This window comes from Eleutherodactylus coqui, chromosome 9 (genome assembly GCF_035609145.1).
Source record: "Eleutherodactylus coqui strain aEleCoq1 chromosome 9, aEleCoq1.hap1, whole genome shotgun sequence".
Classification (NCBI taxonomy): domain Eukaryota; kingdom Metazoa; phylum Chordata; class Amphibia; order Anura; family Eleutherodactylidae; genus Eleutherodactylus; species Eleutherodactylus coqui.
Genome location: NC_089845.1, coordinates 176,159,672 through 176,180,811, shown reverse-complemented (window position 1 = coordinate 176,180,811; position 21,140 = coordinate 176,159,672). Strand labels below are relative to the sequence as shown.

Genomic DNA, 21,140 nt, shown 5'->3' with positions numbered 1-21,140 from the left:
ACTTCTTTTCTTTAATGTGCAGCAGGTTTTATCAGCCTATTCTGCACATTTTTCTTACAAACCCCTCTTGCAGGTGCAGCAGTAGAGGGCGCTCCGGCTGTGTCTGCACTCTTCCACAGTAGAGGGCGCTCCGGCTGTGTCTGCACTCTTCCACAGTCGAGCGCGCTCCGGCTGTGTCTGCACTCTTCCACAGTCGAGCGCGCTCCGGCTGTGTCTGCACTCTTCCACAGTCGAGCGCGCTCCGGCTGTGTCTGCACTCTTCCACAGTCGAGCGCGCTCCGGCTGTGTCTGCACTCTTCCACAGTCGAGCGTGCTCCGGCTGTGTCTGCACTCTTCCACAGTCGAGCGCTCTCCGGCTGTGTCTGCACTCTTCCACAGTAGAGCGCGCTCCGGCTGTGTCTGCACTCTCCCACAGTCGAGGGCGCTCCGGCTGTGTCTGTACTCTCCCACAGTCGAGGGCGCTCCGGCTGTGTCTGCACTCTCCCACAGTCGAGGGCGCTCCGGCTGTGTCTGCACTCTCCCACAGTAGAGGGCGCTCCGGCTGTGTCTGCACTCTCCCACAGTAGAGGGCGCTCCGGCTGTGTCTGCACTCTCCCACAGTAGAGGGCGCTCCGGCTGTGTCTGCACTCTCCCACAGTAGAGGGCGCTCCGGCTGTGTCTGCACTCTCCCACAGTAGAGGGCGCTCCGGCTGTGTCTGCACTCTCCCACAGTCGAGGGCGCTCCGGCTGTGCCTGCCCTCTCCCACAGTCGAGGGCGCTCCGGCTGTGTCTGCACTCTCCCACAGTCGAGGGCGCTCCGGCTGTGTCTGCACTCTCCCACAGTCGAGGGCGCTCCGGCTGTGTCTGCACTCTCCCACAGTCGAGGGCGCTGCGGCTGTGTCTGCACTCTCCCACAGTCGAGGGCGCTCCGGCTGTGTCTGCACTCTCCCACAGTCGAGGGCGCTCCGGCTGTGTCTGCACTCTCCCACAGTCGAGGGCGCTCCGGCTGTGTCTGCACTCTCCCACAGTCGAGGGCGCTCCGGCTGTGTCTGCACTCTTCCACAGTCGAGGGCGCTCCGGCTGTGTCTGCACTCTTCCACAGTCGAGGGCGCTCCGGCTGTGTCTGCACTCTTCCACAGTCGAGGGCGCTCCGGCTGTGTCTGCACTCTTCCACAGTCGAGGGCGCTCCGGCTGTGTCTGCACTCTTCCACAGTCGAGGGCGCTCCGGCTGTGTCTGCACTCTTCCACAGTCGAGGGCGCTCCGGCTGTGTCTGCACTCTTCCACAGTCGAGGGCGCTCCGGCTGTGTCTGCACTCTTCCACAGTCGAGGGCGCTCCGGCTGTGTCTGCACTTTTCCACAGTCGAGGGCGCTCCGGCTGTGTCTGCACTCTTCCACAGTCGAGGGCGCTCCGGCTGTGTCTGCACTCTTCCACAGTCGAGGGCGCTCCGGCTGTGTCTGCACTCTTCCAGAGTCGAGGGCGCTCCGGCTGTGTCTGCACTCTTCCACAGTCGAGGGCGCTCCGGCTGTGTCTGCACTCTTCCACAGTCGAGGGCGCTCCGGCTGTGTCTGCACTCTTCCACAGTCGAGGGCGCTCCGGCTGTGTCTGCACTCTTCCACAGTCGAGGGCGCTCCGGCTGTGTCTGCACTCTTCCACAGTCGAGGGCGCTCCGGCTGTGTCTGCACTCTTCCACAGTCGAGGGCGCTCCGGCTGTGTCTGCACTCTTCCACAGTCGAGGGCGCTCCGGCTGTGTCTGCACTCTTCCACAGTCGAGGGCGCTCCGGCTGTGTCTGCACTCTTCCACAGTCGAGGGCGCTCCGGCTGTGTCTGCACTCTTCCACAGTAGAGGGCGCTCCGGCTGTGTCTGCACTCTTCCACAGTAGAGGGCGCTCCGGCTGTGTCTGCACTCTTCCACAGTAGAGGGCGCTCCGGCTGTGTCTGCACTCTTGCACAGTAGAGGACGCTCCGGCTGTGTCTGCACTCTTCCACAGTAGAGGGCGCTCCGGCTGTGTCTGCACTCTTCCACAGTAGAGGGCGCTCCGGCTGTGTCTGCACTCTTCCACAGTAGAGGGCGCTCCGGCTGTGTCTGCACTCTTGCACAGTAGAGGACGCTCCGGCTGTGTCTGCACTCTTGCACAGTAGAGGACGCTCCGGCTGTGTCTGCACTCTTGCACAGTAGAGGACGCTCCGGCTGTGTCTGCACTCTTGCACAGTAGAGGACGCTCCGGCTGTGTCTGCACTCTTGCACAGTAGAGGACGGTCCGGCTGTGTCTGCACTCTTGCATAGTAGAGGACGCTCCGGCTGTGTCTGCACTCTTCCACAGTAGAGCACGCTCCGGCTGTGTCTGCACTCTTCCACAGTAGAGGACGGTCCGGCTGTGTCTGCACTCTTGCACAGTAGAGGACGCTCCGGCTGTGTCTGCACTCTTCCACAGTAGAGGACGCTCCGGCTGTGTCTGCACTCTTCCACAGTAGAGGGCCCTCCGGCTGTGTCTGCACTCTTCCACAGTAGAGGGCCCTCCGGCTGTGCCTGCACTCACCCACAGTAGAGTGCCCTCCGGCTCCGGCTGTGCCTGCACTCTCCCACAGTAGAGGGCCCTCCGGCTGTGCCTGCACTCTCCCACAGTCGAGGGCCCTCCGGCTGTGCCTGCCCTCTCCCACAGTAGAGGGCGCTCCGGCTGTGTCTGCACTCTCCCACAGTAGAGGGCCCTCCGGCTGTGTCTGCACTCTCCCACAGTAGAGGGCCCTCCGGCTGTGTCTGCACTCTCCCACAGTAGAGGGCGCTCCGGCTGTGTCTGCACTCTCCCACAGTAGAGGGTCCTCCGGCTGTGTCTGCACTCTCCCACAGTAGAGGGCCCTCCGGCTGTGTCTGCACTCTTCCACAGTAGAGGGCGCTCCGGCTGTGTCTGCACTCTTCCACAGTAGAGGGCGCTCCGGCTGTGTCTGCACTCTTCCACAGTAGAGGGCGCTCCGGCTGTGTCTGCACTCTTCCACAGTAGAGCGCGCTCCGGCTGTGTCTGCACTCTTCCACAGTAGAGGGCCCTCCCGCTGAATGCTCCATTGGCTGACAGTGATATCGCTCAGCATGACTGACGAGATATGTAAGCAGCTTATCTTCCATTTGAACACCCGATCCTGGGTGCCCTTTGTTCCTCTGCAGTCTGTGGAATGTCAGGCCCCCCCTATACGGATCTGATCATTGGACCAGTCCACTAATATCAGCTTGTTTGGTTGATTTTGATCTTTTGGCCATACTTAGATGATGTGAATAAAAGTTGGGAGAAAGGAACAGGACTAAGTGTGGCCATACACATTCCATATAGACCAACCCAACCTGCCAATTGCAGCCCAACCCGCCGATCTTTTAATGTGTATGGCTTCCTCCTAACTCTCCTCCAATAGCAAATGTCAGGGCAAATAAGAACAGAGTAGCAGGAATTCAACTCACAGATCCCTTTGTCCCCCCTTCACTACATGCAAAACACATGTACAAAAGGCTGAGATTGCAGCAACTGGAGATTATGTGATTATGTACGTCATGCTAGGGGTCAGGGAAGGCAGCAATCAGGCACTCGTCATCAGAAAATATTCTGAGGTCAGGACAGGCAGAGTTTGGGAAAGCTGGGTACAGACGCTAGGATCAAACTGGGTAGCAAGCACAAACACCTTCACTTATATCACTAGAAACCATTTGCTCAGGCATCCACCAGTGGGGAAGGCCTTGATAGGCTGGAGATGGAAAAGCTGGTGCACATGCTGGCCCTTTAAGAGGTGGTCAGAGCACACACATGCCCCCTAAAGGCAGAGGAGACAGACAAAGGATAGTGTGGTGGCTGCTGCAAAAGACACCTGGGAATGCTGATAGCTGTGACTGGTGGAAGGGGGAGTTGAGGAAAGTGTCTACCGGCCATGGCCATAACATGTCTAATGTGCATGGGTAGCCCCCCCCAACCCTCCTCCACTGCTAATCAATCTGTTATTACCATACGAGATGTGGCTGCGCAGCAAAAGCTGCAAACACCCGGAGCCCATACATCAACAAGAAGTGTTTAGAGCCGGCGGACGGCCAGACACATTCATCCTCATTAGGAGCCCTGCAGACCTGCTCACGCACACATCTTACATCTCGTATTGACTTTGCAGGCCGCAGGTCGCTCGGTGTCGGCTGAAGAAGCGATTCTCCAAATCAATTCTCGTCTCACCAATGAGGTCGTCTGACCCAATCAGGTCGTAGTCGTAAATCAGGATGGTCAATAGAGAGTCATTCGGAAAGGTAGCCTGGATCTCAAATGACCTGGAAAACGAGAGATTTGTTAATTGTACAGAAAGATTTGTGTATTTTTTAAATAACTTTTATTGGGTTTTAGAATAAACAAATAACAAAAAGTTGACATATTTGTTGCGCTAGAATATAATATCTGTACCGTCACATAAATATTATAAACCTACAATGTGTTGCTGAACAGTAACGAGACTGACATCCTTCTTACAATAGAAAAGATCTGTGTATTTTGTAGGTGAGACGTGTAAACAGAGGTATACGAGTAGTAACTGTGTGGTGTAAACAGAGGTATACGAGTAGTAACTGTGTGGTGTAAACAGCTGTATACAAGCAGTAACTGTGTGGTGTAAACAGCGGTATACAAGCAGTAACTGTGCGGTGTAAACAGCGGTATACAAGCAGTAACTGTGTGGTGTAAACAGCGGTATACAAGCAGTAACTGTGTGGTGTAAACAGCTGTATACAAGCAGTAACTGTGTGGTGTAAACAGCTGTATACAAGCAGTAACTGTGTGGTGTAAACAGCTGTATACAAGCAGTAACTGTGTGGTGTAAACAGCGGTATACAAGCAGTAACTGTGTGGTGTAAACAGCGGTATACAAGCAGTAACTGTGTGGTGTAAACAGCGGTATACAAGTACTAACTGTGTGGTGTAAACAGCTGTATACAAGTAGTAACTGTGTGGTGTAAACAGCGGTATACGAGTAGTAACTGTGTGGTGTAAACAGAGGTATACGAGTAGTAACTGTGTGGTGTAAACAGCTGTATACAAGCAGTAACTGTGTGGTGTAAACAGCTGTATACAAGCAGTAACTGTGTGGTGTAAACAGCGGTATACAAGCAGTAACTGTGTGGTGTAAACAGCGGTATACAAGTAGTAACTGTGTGGTGTAAACAGCGGTATACAAGTAGTAACTGTGTGGTGTAAACAGCGGTATACAAGTAGTAACTGTGGTGTAAACAGCTGTATACAAGCAGTAACTGTGTGGTGTAAACAGCGGTATACAAGTAGTAACTGTGTGGTGTAAACAGCGGTATACAAGTAGTAACTGTGGTGTAAACAGCGGTATACAAGTAGTAACTGTGTGGTGTAAACAGCGGTATACAAGTAGTAACTGTGTGGTGTAAACAGCGGTATACAAGTAGTAACTGTGTGGTGTAAACAGCGGTATACAAGTAGTAACTGTGGTGCAAACAGCGGTATACAAGCAGTAACTGTGTGGTGTAAACAACGGTATACAACTAGAAACTGTGGTGTAAACAGAGGTATACGAGTAGTAACTGTGTGGTGTAAACAGAGGTATACGAGTAGTAACTGTGTGGTGTAAACAGCTGTATACAAGCAGTAACTCTGTGGTGTAAACAGCGGTATACAAGAAGTAACTGTGTGGTGTAAACAGCGGTATACAAGTACTAACTGTGTGGTGTAAACAGCGGTATACAAGTACTAACTGTGTGGTGTAAACAGCGGTATACAAGCAGTAACTGTGTGATGTAAACAGCTGTATACAAGCAGTAACTGTGTGGTGTAAACAGCGGTATACAAGTACTAACTGTGTGGTGTAAACAGAGGTATACAAGCAGTAACTGTGTGGTGTAAACAGCGGTATACAAGCAGTAACCGTGTGGTGTAAACAGCGGTATACAAGCAGGAACTGTGTGGTATAAACAGAGGTATACTAGTAGTAATTGTGGGGTAAACGGCGGTATACAAGTAGTAACTGTGTGGTGTAAACAGCTGTATACAAGCAGTAACTGTGTGGTGTAAACAGCGGTATACAAGTACTAACTGTGTGGTGTAAACAGCTGTATACAAGCAGTAACTGTGTGGTGTAAACAGCGGTATACAAGCAGTAACTGTGTGGTGTAAACAGCGGTATACGAGTAGTAAGTGTGTGGTGTAAACAGCGGTATACAAGTAGTAAGTGTGTGGTGTAAACAGCGGTATACAAGTACTAACTGTGTGGTGTAAACAGCGGTATACAAGCAGTAACTGTGTGGTGTAAACAGCGGTATACAAGCAGTAACTGTGTGGTGTAAACAGCGGTATACAAGCAGTAACTGTGTGGTGTAAACAGCGGTATACAAGCAGGAACTGTGTGGTATAAACAGAGGTATACTAGTAGTAATTGTGGTGTAAACGGGGGTATACAAGTAGTAACTGTGTGGTGTAAACAGCGGTATACAAGTAGTAACTGTGTGGTGTAAACAGCGGTAAACAAGTACTAACTGTGTGGTGTAAACAGCTGTATACAAGCAGTAACTGTGTGGTGTAAACATCTGTATACGAGTAGTAACTGTGTGGTGTAAACAGCGGTATACAAGTACTAACTGTGTGATGTAAACAGCTGTATACAAGCAGTAACTGTGTGGTGTAAACAGCGGTATACGAGTAGTAACTGTGTGGTGTAAACAGCGGTATACAAGTAGTAACTGTGCGGTGTAAACAGCTGTATACAAGTAGTAACTGTGTGGTGTAAACAGCTGTATACAAGTAGTAGCTGTGTGGTGTAAACAGCGGTATACAAGCAGTAACTGTGTGGTGTAAACAGCGGCATACAAGTAGTAACTGTGTGGTGTAAACAGAGGTATACGAGTAGTAACTGTGTGGTGTAAACAGCTGTATACAAGCAGTAACTGTGTGGTGTAAACAGCTGTATACAAGCAGTAACTGTGTGGTGTAAACAGCGGTATACAAGTACTAACTGTGTGGTGTAAACAGCGGTATACGAGTAGTAACTGTGTGGTGTAAACAGCGGTATACAAGTAGTAACTGTGTGGTGTAAACAGCTGTATACAAGTAGTAACTGTGTGGTGTAAACAGCGGTATACAAGTACTAACTGTGTGGTGTAAACAGCGGTATACGAGTAGTAACTGTGTGGTGTAAACAGCGGTATACAAGTAGTAACTGTGTGGTGTAAACAGCTGTATACAAGTAGTAACTGTGTGGTGTAAACAGCGGTATACAAGTAGTAACTGTGTGGTGTAAACAGCGGTATACAAGTAGTAGCTGTGTGGTGTAAACAGCGGTATACAAGTAGTAACTGTGTGGTGTAAACAGCGGTATACAAGTAGTAACTGTGTGGTGTAAACAGCGGTATACAAGTAATAACTGTGGTGTAAACAGCGGTATACAAGTAGTAACTGTGATGTAAAAAGAGGTATACAAGTAGTAACTGTGGTGTAAACAGCGGTATACAAGTAGTAACTGTGGTGTAAAAAGAGCTATACAAGTAGTAACTGTGTGGTGTAAATGGCAGTATACAACTAGTAACTGTGGTGTAAACAGCTGTATACAAGTAGTAACTGTGGTGTAAACAGCGGTATACAAGTAGTAACTGTGTGGTGTAAACAGCGGTATACAAGTAGTAGCTGTGTGGTGTAAACAGCGGTATACAAGTAGTAACTGTGTGGTGTAAACAGCGGTATACAAGTAGTAGCTGTGTGGTGTAAACAGCGGTATACAAGTAGTAACTGTGTGGTGTAAACAGAGGCATACAAGTAGTAACTGTGTGGTGTAAACAGCGGTATACAAGTAGTAACTGTGTGGTGTAGACAGCGTATACAAGTAGTAACTGTGTGGTGTAAACAGCGGTATACAACTAGAAACTGTGTGGTGTAAACAGAGGCATACAAGCAGTAACTGTGTGGTGCAGACAGCGGTATACAAGTAGTAACTGTGTGGTCTAGACAGAGGTATACAAGTAGTAACTGTGTGGTGTAAACAGCTGTATGCAAGTAGTAATTGTGGTGTAAATGGCGGTATACAACTAGAAACTGTGGTGTAAACAGTGGTATACAAGTAGTAATTGTGGTGTAAACGGCGGTATACAAGTAGAAACTGTGGTGTAAACAGCGGTATACAAGTAGTAATTGTGGTGTAAACGGCGGTATACAAGTAGTAACTTAGTGGTGTAAACAGAGGTATACAAGTAGTACCTTTGGTGTAAACAGAGATATTCAAGTAGTAAAACAGCGGTATACAAGTAGTAACTATGGTGTAAACAGCTGTATACAAGTAGTAACTGTGGTGTAAACAGCTGTATACAAGCAGTAACTGTGTGGTGTAAACAGCGGTATATAAGCAGTAACTGTGTGGTGTAAACAGCGGTATACAAGCAGTAACTGTGTGGTGTAAACAGCGGTATACAAGTAGTAACTGTGGTGTAAACAGCGGTATACAAGCAGTAACTGTGTGGTGTAAACAGCGGTATACAAGCAGTAACTGTGTGGTGTAAACAGCGGTATACAAGTAGTAACTCTGTGGTGTAAACAGCTGTATACAAGTAGTAACAGTGTGGTGTAAACAGAGGTATACAAGTAGTAACTGTGGTGTAAACAGCGGTATACAAGTAGTAACTGTGTGGTGTAAACAGCGGTATACAAGTACTAACTGTGTGGTGTAAACAGAGGTATACGAGTAGTAACAGTGTGGTGTAAACAGAGGTATACAAGTAGTAACTGTGGTGTAAACAGCGGTATACAAGTAGTAACAGTGTGGTGTAAAGAGAGGTATACAAGTAGTAACTGTGGTGTAAACAGAGGTATACAAGTAGTAACTGTGGTGTAAACAGCGGTATACAAGCAGTAACTGTGTGGTGTAAACAGCGGTATACAAGTAGTAACTGTGGTGTAAACAGCGGTATATAAGTAGTAATTGTGTGGTGTAAACAGCGGGATATGAGAAGTAACTGTGGTGTAAACAGCGGTATACAAGCAATAACTGTGTGGTGTAAACAGCGGGATATGAGAAGTAACTGTGGTGTAAACAGCAGTATACAACTAGTAACTGTTGTGTAAACAGCGGTATACAAGTAGTAACTGTGGTGTAAACAGCGGTATATAAGCAGTAACTGTGTGGTGTAAACAGCGGTAAACAAGTAGTAACTGTGGTGTAAACAGCGGTATATAAGCAGTAACTGTGGTGTAAACAGCGGTATACAAGTAGGAACTGTGTGGTGTAAACAGCGGTATACAAATAGGAACTTAGTGGTGTAAACAGCGGTATACAAGAAGTAACTGTGTGGTGTAAACAGCGGTATACAAGTAATAACTGTGGTGTAAACAGCGGTATACAAGTAATAACTGTGGTGTAAACAGCGGTATATAAGCAGTAACTGTGTGGTGTAAACAGCGGTATACAAGCAGTAACTGTGTGGTGTAAACAGCGGTATACAAGTAGTAACTGTGGTGTAAACAGCGGTATACAAGTAGTAACTTAGTGGTGTAAACAGCGGTATACAAGTAGGAACTTAGTGGTGTAAACAGCGGTATACTAGTAGGAACTTAGTGGTGTAAACAGCGGTATACAAGCAGTAACTGTGTGGTGTAAACAGCGGTATACAAGTAGTAGCTGTGTGGTGTAAACAGCGGTATACAAGTAGTAACTTAGTGGTGTAAACAGCGGTATACAAGTAATAACTGTGGTGTAAACAGAGGTATACAAGTAATAACTGTGGTGTAAACAGAGGTATACAAGTAATAACTGTGGTGTAAACAGCGGTATATAAGCAGTAACTGTGGTGTAAACAGCGGTATACAAGTAATAACTGTGGTGTAAACAGAGGTATACAAGTAATAACTGTGGTGTAAACAGCGGTATATAAGCAGTAACTGTGGTGTAAACAGCGGTATACAAGTAATAACTGTGGTGTAAACAGAGGTATACAAGTAATAACTGTGGTGTAAACAGCGGTATATAAGCAGTAACTGTGGTGTAAACAGCGGTATACAAGTAATAACTGTGGTGTAAACAGAGGTATACAAGTAATAACTGTGGTGTAAACAGCGGTATATAAGCAGTAACTGTGGTGTAAACAGCGGTATACAAGTAATAACTGTGGTGTAAACAGAGGTATACAAGTAATAACTGTGGTGTAAACAGCGGTATACAAGTAATAACTGTGGTGTAAACAGAGGTATAGAAGTAATAACTGTGGTGTAAACAGAGGTATACAAGTAATAACTGTGGTGTAAACAGCGGTATATAAGCAGTAACTGTGGTGTAAACAGCGGTATACAAGTAATAACTGTGGTGTAAACAGAGGTATACAAGTAATAACTGTGGTGTAAACAGCGGTATATAAGCAGTAACTGTGGTGTAAACAGCGGTATACAAGTAATAACTGTGGTGTAAACAGAGGTATACAAGTAATAACTGTGGTGTAAACAGCGGTATATAAGCAGTAACTGTGGTGTAAACAGCGGTATACAAGTAATAACTGTGGTGTAAACAGAGGTATACAAGTAATAACTGTGGTGTAAACAGCGGTATATAAGCAGTAACTGTGGTGTAAACAGCGGTATACAAGTAATAACTGTGGTGTAAACAGAGGTATACAAGTAATAACTGTGGTGTAAACAGCGGTATACAAGTAGTAACTGTGTGGTGTAAACAGCGGTATACAAGTAGAAACTGTGGTGTAAACAGCGGTATACAAGTAATAACTGTGGTGTAAACAGAGGTATACAAGTAATAACTGTGGTGTAAACAGCGGTATACAAGTAGTAACTGTGTGGTGTAAACAGCGGTATACAAGTAGAAACTGTGGTGTAAACAGCTGTATATAAGCAGTAACTGTGTGGTGTAAACAGCGGTATACAAGTAGGAACTTAGTGGTGTAAACAGCGGTATACAAGTAGGAACTTAGTGGTGTAAACAGCGGTATACAAGTAGTAACTGTGTGGTGTAAACAGCGGTATACAAGTAGGAACTTAGTGGTATAAACAGCGGTATACAAGTAATAACTGTGGTGTAAACAGCGGTATACAAGTAATAACTGTGGTGTAAACAGAGGTATACAAGTAATAACTGTGGTGTAAACAGAGGTATACAAGTAATAACTGTGGTGTAAACAGCGGTATATAAGCAGTAACTGTGGTGTAAACAGCGGTATACAAGTAATAACTGTGGTGTAAACAGAGGTATACAAGTAATAACTGTGGTGTAAACAGCGGTATATAAGCAGTAACTGTGGTGTAAACAGCGGTATACAAGTAATAACTGTGGTGTAAACAGAGGTATACAAGTAATAACTGTGGTGTAAACAGCGGTATACAAGTAGTAACTGTGTGGTGTAAACAGCGGTATACAAGTAGAAACTGTGGTGTAAACAGCGGTATACAAGTAATAACTGTGGTGTAAACAGAGGTATACAAGTAATAACTGTGGTGTAAACAGCGGTATACAAGTAGTAACTGTGTGGTGTAAACAGCGGTATACAAGTAGAAACTGTGGTGTAAACAGCTGTATATAAGCAGTAACTGTGTGGTGTAAACAGCGGTATACAAGTAGGAACTTAGTGGTGTAAACAGCGGTATACAAGTAGGAACTTAGTGGTGTAAACAGCGGTATACAAGTAGTAACTGTGTGGTGTAAACAGCGGTATACAAGTAGGAACTTAGTGGTATAAACAGCGGTATACAAGTAATAACTGTGGTGTAAACAGCGGTATATAAGCAGTAACTGTGGTGTAAAGAGCTGTATACAAGCAGTAACTGTGTGGTGTAAACAGCGGTATACAAGCAGTAACTGTGTGGCGGAAGCAGTGCACTGGCGCACTAACTCTGGTGGTTGACGCATCTACTTCCCAGGCATACAACAGCATCTGTTTATGGTCAGCAGTCTAAGCGCTCATTCGCACAGGTGTATTTTCTGTCCATATTACACATATTGTCTAGATTATGTGCAGAAATCAATCTAACGGCCGCTGATTTGCATCGGGGATTCAGATGTGACTTTGTTGTGTGCAGGATATCCTACTTTAGTCAAAGTCATGGACTGGCAATTCCCACAAACGTCTACAAAGGAGCGTAAAAACACAGCAAATCCACAGTTGCATCCATAGCCCTGCATTTGTATGCATGTTGGCAGGAGACAGTAGGGAAAATTATCAAATGGACCTTCTGAGCCCACACCATCCAAAGGACGTAAATGTAAGTCCATTCGCAGGGAGCCCTTCTCATCCAGGACGTAAATGTAAGTCCATTCGCGGGGAGCCCTTCTCATCCAGGACGTAAATGTAAGTCCATTCGCGGGGAGCCCTTCTCATCCAGGACGTAAATGTAAGTCCATTCGCGGGGAGCCCTTCTCATCCAGGACGTAAATGTAAGTCCATTCGCGGGGAGCCCTTCTCATCCAGGACGTAAATGTAAGTCCATTTGCGGGGAGCCCTTCTCATCCAGGATGTAAATATAAGTCCATTCGCGGGGAGCCCTTCTCATCCAGGACGTAAATATAAGTCCATTCGCGGGGAGCCCTTCTCATCCAGGACGTAAATGTAAGTCCATTCGCGGGGAGCCCTTCTCATCCAGGACGTAAATGTAAGTCCATTGGCGGGGAGCCCTTCTCATCCAGGACGTAAATGTAAGTCCATTGGCGGGGAGCCCTTCTCATCCAGGACGTAAATGTAAGTCCATTCGCGGGGAGCCCTTCTCATCCAGGACGTAAATGTAAGTCCATTCGCGGGGAGCCCTTCTCATCCAGGACGTAAATGTAAGTCCATTCGCGGGGAGCCCTTCTCATCCAGGACGTAAATGTAAGTCCATTCGCGGGGTGCCCTTCTCATCCAGGACGTAAATGTAAGTCCATTCGCGGGGAGCCCTTCTCATCCAGGACGTAAATGTAAGTCCATTCGCGGGGAGCCCTTCTCATCCAGGACGTAAATGTAAGTCCATTCGCGGGGAGCCCTTCTCATCCAGGACGTAAATGTAAGTCCATTCGCAGGGAGCCCTTCTCATCCAGGACGTAAATGTAAGTCCATTCGCGGGGAGCCCTTCTCATCCAGGACGTAAATGTAAGTCCATTCGCGGGGAGCCCTTCTCATCCAGGACGTAAATGTAAGTCCATTCGCGGGGAGCCCTTCTCATCCAGGACGTAAATGTAAGTCCATTCGCGGGGAGCCCTTCTCATCCAGGACGTAAATGTAAGTCCATTCCCGGGGAGCCCTTCTCATCCAGGATGTAAATGTAAGTCCATTCGCGGGGAGCCCTTCTCATCCAGGACGTAAATGTAAGTCCATTCCCGGGGAGCCCTTCTCATCCAGGACGTAAATGTAAGTCCATTCGCGGGGTGCCCTTCTCATCCAGGACGTAAATGTAAGTCCATTTGCGGGGAGCCCTTCTCATCCAGGACGTAAATGTAAGTCCATTCGTGGGGAGCCCTTCTCATCCAGGATGTAAATGTAAGTCCATTCCCGGGGAGCCCTTCTTATCCAGGACGTAAATGTAAGTCCATTCCCGGGGAGCCCTTCTCATCCAGGATGTAAATGTAAGTCCATTCGCGGGGAGCCCTTCTCATCCAGGACGTAAATGTAAGTCCATTCGCGGGGTGCCCTTCTCATCCAGGACGTAAATGTAAGTCCATTTGCGGGGAGCCCTTCTCATCCAGGACGTAAATGTAAGTCCATTCGCGGGGAGCCCTTCTCATCCAGGACGTAAATGTAAGTCCATTCGCGGGGAGCCCTTCTCATCCAGGACGTAAATGTAAGTCCATTCCCGGGGAGCCCTTCTCATCCAGGACGTAAATGTAAGTCTATTCCCGGGGAGCCCTTCTCATCCAGGACGTAAATGTAAATCCATTCCCGGGGAGCCCTTCTCATCCAGGACGTAAATGTAAGTCCATTGGCGGGGAGCCCTTCTCATCCAGGACGTAAATGTAAGTCCATTCGCAGGGAGCCCTTCTCATCCAGGACGTAAATGTAAGTCCATTCGCGGGGAGCCCTTCTCATCCAGGACATAAATGTAAGTCCATTCGCGGGGAGCCCTTCTCATCCAGGACGTAAATGTAAGTCCATTCGCAGGGAGCCCTTCTCATCCAGGACGTAAATGTAAGTCCATTCCCGGGGAGCCCTTCTCATCCAGGACGTAAATGTAAATCCATTCCCGGGGAGCCCTTCTCATCCAGGACGTAAATGTAAGTCCATTCCCGGGGAGCCCTTCTCATCCAGGACGTAAATGTAAGTCCATTCCCGGGGAGCCCTTCTCATCCAGGACGTAAATGTAAATCCATTCCCGGGGAGCCCTTCTCATCCAGGACGTAAATGTAAGTCCATTCGCGGGGAGCCCTTCTCATCCAGGACGTAAATGTAAGTCCATTCCCGGGGAGCCCTTCTCATCCAGGACGTAAATGTAAGTCTATTCCCGGGGAGCCCTTCTCATCCAGGACGTAAATGTAAATCCATTCCCGGGGAGCCCTTCTCATCCAGGACGTAAATGTAAGTCCATTCGCAGGGAGCCCTTCTCATCCAGGACGTAAATGTAAGTCCATTCCCGGGGAGCCCTTCTCATCCAGGACGTAAATGTAAGTCCATTCGCGGGGTGCCCTTCTCATCCAGGACGTAAATGTAAGTCCATTGGCGGGGAGCCCTTCTCATCCAGGACGTAAATGTAAGTCCATTCGCAGGGAGCCCTTCTCATCCAGGACGTAAATGTAAGTCCATTCGCGGGGAGCCCTTCTCATCCAGGACGTAAATGTAAGTCCATTCGCAGGGAGCCCTTCTCATCCAGGACGTAAATGTAAGTCCATTCCCGGGGAGCCCTTCTCATCCAGGACGTAAATGTAAGTCCATTCGCAGGGAGCCCTTCTCATCCAGGACGTAAATGTAAATCCATTCCCGGGGAGCCCTTCTCATCCAGGACGTAAATGTAAGTCCATTCGCGGGGAGCCCTTCTCATCCAGGACGTAAATGTAAGTCCATTCCCGGGGAGCCCTTCTCATCCAGGACGTAAATGTAAGTCCATTCGCGGGGAGCCCTTCTCATCCAGGACGTAAATGTAAGTCCATTCGCGGGGAGCCCTTCTCATCCAGGACGTAAATGTAAGTCCATTCCCGGGGAGCCCTTCTCATCCAGGACGTAAATGTAAGTCCATTGGCGGGGAGCCCTTCTCATCCAGGACGTACATTTACACCCCGGGGAGGGAAGGGATTAAACAACGTTAACAATAGTTGAGAGGTTCAACAGCATCCGCCCGTGCAGGTCCCTACAATACATTGCAGGATCCCTCTTGTGACACCAACCAATGGGCGCTATGGAGGTCGTAGAGGACGCTCCCTGCTGAGGTCCCTACAAGAATGGAGGCCACTATGTAAAAGTAGCTTGCGCTCTGCTAGATGTGGCTGGCTCAAGGATTACATGGTTGTCAACACCTGGAAAACATTACCATTGTCAGAGGTGTCAACTGATTGGGCTTTACAACTATGGGGGTCCTGGGCGGCACAGCAGCTGCTCCGTGCCCTGGAAGATGCAGGAGCTCCAAGGCAATGGACGGAGACCATTCTATACTGTAATGTGGAGCACTATAGGGGTCGTTGGAGCCTCGTGAGGCCCCCATACAAGTGATGATTATTGGTTGTGCCCCTATAACCAGCTGGCTGCGCCTCCATTGTTGTCAATCTCATCTGGGTTGGACGGGGGCTTCTAGAAGACTCTAGAAGAGATGTTAGTCGTTCTGCACTCACCGGCCAAATACTGGATTCAGCTGCTTGGGGATATAATTGTCTCGATCTTTGATTTGAGTCTTTCCCAGTCGTAGGACGATGTATGGGTCAGACTTGCCATCTGGATCGGCCGGGCTGAGGTTAAAGCCCTGTGAAGACAGATCAGGTGGTCATGTACTAAGTGTTGTATCTGCCGCTCACAGATGACGTCTTCAGGCCTGGAAGGACGCTGGCCAATACTTACAGCGACAATGTAGACTCGGATGAGGACCTTTACGGAGTGGTTGGGGGGGATTCCCTGCAGGATCCTCAGCTGTCGGTTATCCATGGAGCTCGAGAGGTCGTCCATGCTCTTGTAGATGTTGAAATAACCCTTAGAAAGAGACATTATTAGTACTTTAACTCCATGCCATAGATTCCCAGATGTCACTATGTGGGCGTGGTGCTAGAAGTGAGAGGGGTTCACCTGTGGCGCCCCCTATCGTCAGGCATGAAGCCGTCCCCTCCTATTTGCATATTCTGGGGAGCTTCACTGCTTGTGTTGTCCAAGGATTTTGTTTTTCGGCCTTCGTACCGTCAGCGGTCTTCAGAAATGATGCTCGTTGGAAGTGCAGCTCTATATTCAGAGTCCCAGAACTTTTTAATTTTTCTGAGCTCCACGTGGGCTTTTTAATTGCATGAGGAGCTGTAGTTTTTATTGGTACCATTTTGGGGTACATATGGCTTTTTTATTCACTTTTAACACTTTTTTGGGAAACTAAATGAGCAAAAAAGCATTTTGTCTCGTTATTTTTATTCATTATAGCGTTTGCTGTGCAGGAAAAGTGAGTTCAATTTAATGTACAGGTCCGAATTTTTTTAAAATTTTTTATAAACAAAAGGTGAAAATGCTCAAAAAATATTTTTTACAATTTTTAACATTTTTTTTTTTACATTTTTTATGTCCCTGTAGGGGACTTGAACCAGTGATGCTATAACGCTCTGATAATAAACTACAGTACTTCAGTACTGCGATGCATTATCACTTATAACAATCACAGGCCACGACAACCCACTGTCCCTCAACCATTGCATGGCAGACGGCTGATGACGTCACAAAAGGAGCGCCCTCCCTCTGCATACCTTTTACACGCTGTGATCAGTATTGACTGTGGCATGTAAAGGGTTAACAGTGCGGATTGGTTTTCTGACCGATTGCCACTGTTGCAGCGGGAGGTCAGCTGTCTCGCGCTTTAGATGGCACAGACTCCACTCCATAGGATGTAAATGCATGCCGATTCGTGGGAAGTGGTTTCCAGGCAGCGCGCACCTTTACCTCCCGGGCCGGGACCAGGTGATGGCTTAGCTTGACAAGACCTTTTTCAATAGGCCCAGCTTCAGACCCCCAGTGGGTAGCCATCTGCCTCTGACTGTTATACTAATCCAGATGGGTGCTGCCCCGTATCGCCTGGACGGAACCGCTCTGCCGCGGGGTTATACCATAGAGGTCCTGAGCTTCTTCCAAACATGGAGGCAAATTAGTATAAATGACTCACCTTGAATTTACCAATAACTCGGTCATCATGGACGCTGTGGTCCTCGTCGTTGGCTTTGCCTCTTAAGAGTTCGAATGTTCTCACCCAATCTTCAAAGCTCTGGAACTCACTCTCCAGCTCCGCATCATATATCTGAAGAGGAAAAACATGGCGGATGGATGGAGAGGATGGATAGTAATGGTCAAAAACAGAAATACACAACCTCCTGCGGCCCGCTAGACGCTGCTTCGAGGACCGCCCATGCCAAGGTCTTAAAGGGGGATTCTGGAGACTGGGCAAATTATCCGAACCTTTCCACTTCTTGCCGTTACTCCACACATCCATCTAAATCATTGAACTGGACTCCGCTGCCGTTTTCGCTGTCCTGCGCCACCGCTGCTGTCCGGACAGCTTCACATATCCACATTGTTATGTGACATGGCCGCCAGGGAGTACAAAAACTCCACCTCCCACAATGCTCTACGGCCAGGTACTGACAACTGGGCGAACGGTGTCGTCATGTGAGCTCTGAGCTCGTCTGACAGCGTCCATAACACAGCGGAGCCTACAAGACAGCGATGGAGAAGTCAGCAGGTAGGAGACCGCAGGAGGAGCCGGATCTCTGCAGCTTCACCACTTACAACATCAGAAACTACCTGTTATCACCGGAATACATTTAACTTAGAGCCGGAGGTGGAACCTGCAGCTGCTAGGCCCCAAACTACACTGCCTCCCCTCGTAGGGGATGAGCCTGTGTGTACATACCCTCTGCATCCACTACAAGGGCCCGCCGGGTGTGTACATACCCTCTACATCCACTATAAGGGTCCGCCGGGTGTGTACATACCCTCTACATCTACTATAAGGGCCCGCCGGGTGTGTACATACCCTCTACATCCACTATAAGGGCCCGCCGGGTGTGTACATACCCTCTGCATCCACTATAAGGGTCCGCCGGGTGTGTACATACCCTCTACATCCACTATAAGGGCCCGCCGGGTGTGTACATACCCTCTACATCCACTATAAGGGCCCGCCGGGTGTGTACATACCCTCTGCATCCACTATAAGGGTCCGCCGGGTGTGTACATACCCTCTGCATCCACTATAAGGGTCCGCCGGGTGTGTACATACCCTCTGCATCCACTATAAGGGTCCGCCGGGTGTGTACATACCCTCTACATCTACTATAAGGGCCCGCCGGGTGTGTACATACACTCTGCATCCACTATAAGGGCCCGGGTGTGTACATACCCTCTGCATCCACTATAAGGGTCCGCCGGGTGTAAACATACCCTCAACATCCACTATAAGGGTCCGCCGGGTGTGTACATACCCTCTGCATCCACTATAAGGGTCCGGGTGTGTACATACTCTCTAAATCCACTATAAGGGTATAGGTGTGTACATACCCTCTGCATCCACTATAAGGGCCCGCCGGGTGTGTACATACCCTCTACATCTACTATAAGGGCCCGCCGGGTGTGTACATACCCTCTGCATCCACTATAAGGGTCCGCCGGGTGTGTACATACCCTCTACATCCACTATAAGGGCCCGCCGGGTGTGTACATACCCTCTGCATCCACTATAAGGGTCCGGGTGTGGCCACATCCTCTGCATCCACTATAAGGGCCCGCCGGGTGTGTACATACCCTCTGCATCCACTATAAGGGTCCGGGTGTGTACATACCCTCTGCATCCACTATAAGGGTCCGCCGGGTGTGTACATACCCTCTACATCCACTATAAGGGCCCGCCGGGTGTGTACATACCCTCTGCATCCACTATAAGGGTCCGGGTGTGGCCACATCCTCTGCATCCACTATAAGGGCCCGCTGGGTGTGTACATACCCTCTGCATCCACTATAAGGGCCTGGGTGTGGCCGCATCCTCTACATCCACTATAAGGGCCCGCCGGGTGTGTACATACCCTCTGCATCCACTACAAGGGCCCGGGTGTGGCCGCACCCTCTACATCCACTATAAGGGCCCGCCGGGTGTGTACATACCCTCTGCATCCACTACAAGGGCCCGGGTGTGGCCGCACCCTCTACATCCACTATAAGGGCCCGCTGGGTGTGTACATACCCTCTGCATCCACTATAAGGGTCCGGGTGTGTACATACCCTCTGCATTCACTATAAGGGTCCGGGTGTGTACATACCCTCTGCATCCACTATAAGGGTCCGGGTGTGGCCACACCCTCTACATCCACTATAAGGGCCCGCCGGGTGTGTACATACCCTCTGCATCCACTACAAGGGCCCGGGTGTGGCCGCACCCTCTACATCCACTATAAGGGCCCGCTGGGTGTGTACATACCCTCTGCATCCACTATAAGGGTCCGGGTGTGTACATACCCTCTGCATTCACTATAAGGGTCCGGGTGTGTACATACCCTCTGCATTCACTATAAGGGTCCGGGTGTGTACATACTCTCTACATCCACTATAAGGGCCCACCGGGTGTGTACATACTCTCTACATCCACTATAAGGGCCCGCCGGGTGTGTACATACCCTCTGCATCCACTATAAGGGTCCGGGTGTGTACATACCCTCTACATCTACTATAAGGGCCGGCGGGGTGTACATACCCTCTGCATCCACTATAAGGGCCCGCCGGGTGTGTACATACCCTCTACATCCACTATAAGGGCCCGCCGGGTGTGTACATACCCTCTGCATCCACTATAAGGGTCCGGGTGTGGCCACATCCTCTGCATCCACTATAAGGGCCCGCTGGGTGTGTACATACCCTCTGCATCCACTATAAGGGCCTGGGTGTGGCCGCATCCTCTACATCCACTATAAGGGCCCGCCGGGTGTGTACATACCCTCTACATCCACTATAAGGGCCAGCCGGGTGTGTACATACACTCTGCATTCACTATAAGGGTCCGGGTGTGTACATACTCTCTACATCCACTATAAGGGCCCGCCGGGTGTGTACATACTCTCTACATCCACTATAAGGGCCCGCCGGGTGTGTACATACCCTCTGCATCCACTATAAGGGCCCGGGTGTGGCCGCATCCTCTGCATCCACTATAAGGGCCCGGGTGTGTACATACCCTCTGCATCCACTATAAGGGCCCGCTGGGTGTGTACATACACTCTGCATCCACTATAAGGGCCCGGGTGTGTACATACCCTCTGCATCCACTATAAGGGCCCGAGTGTGTACATACCCTCTGCATCCACTATAAGGGCCCGCCGGGTGTGTACATACCCTCTACATCCACTATAAGGGCCCGGGTGTGGCCGCACCCTCTACATCCACTATAAGGGCCCGGGTGTGGCCGCACCCTCTACATCCACTATAAGGGCCCGGGTGTGTACATACCCTCTACATCTACTATAAGAGTCCGGGTGTGTACATACCCTCTACATCTACTATAAGGGCCCGCCGGGTGTGTACATACCCTCTGCATCCACTACAAGGGCCCGGGTGTGTACATACCCTCTACATCCACTATAAGGGCCCGGGTGTGTACATACCCTCTACATCTACTATAAGGGTCCGGGTGTGTACATACCCTCTACATCTACTATAAGGGTCCGCCGGGTGTGTACATACCCTCTGCATCCACTATAAGGGCCCGGGTGTGTACATACCCTCTACATCTACTATAAGGGTCCGGGTGTGTACATACCCTCTACATCCACTATAAGGGCCCGGGTGTGTACATACCCTCTACATCTACTATAAGGGTCCGGGTGTGGCCGCACCCTCTACATCTACTATAAGGGTCCGCCGGGTGTGTACATACCCTCTACATCTACTATAAGGGTCCGGGTGTGTACATACCCTCTACATCTACTATAAGGGCCCGCCGGGTGTGTACATACCCTCTGCATCCACTATAAGGGCCAGCCGGGTGTGTACATACCCTCTGCATCCACTACAAGGCCCCAGGTGTGGTC

General features: G+C 49.2%; 1 protein-coding gene across 5 annotated transcripts in view; it reads right to left on the bottom strand.

The window, feature by feature from the left end:
- FER1L6 (fer-1 like family member 6) overlaps positions 1-21,140 on the bottom strand; it is a 274,935-nt gene that overhangs the window by 82,094 nt on the left and 171,701 nt on the right. For all 5 annotated transcript variants that reach the window (XM_066578811.1, XM_066578813.1, XM_066578810.1 and 2 more), the window contains 4 exons: positions 17,234-17,365; positions 15,943-16,071; positions 15,720-15,847; positions 4,102-4,272 (listed from right to left, as the gene is read on the bottom strand). In XM_066578811.1, coding sequence (XP_066434908.1) covers positions 4,102-4,272; positions 15,720-15,847; positions 15,943-16,071; positions 17,234-17,365 — 560 coding nt within the window. The remainder of the gene's footprint in view (positions 1-4,101; positions 4,273-15,719; positions 15,848-15,942; positions 16,072-17,233; positions 17,366-21,140) is intronic.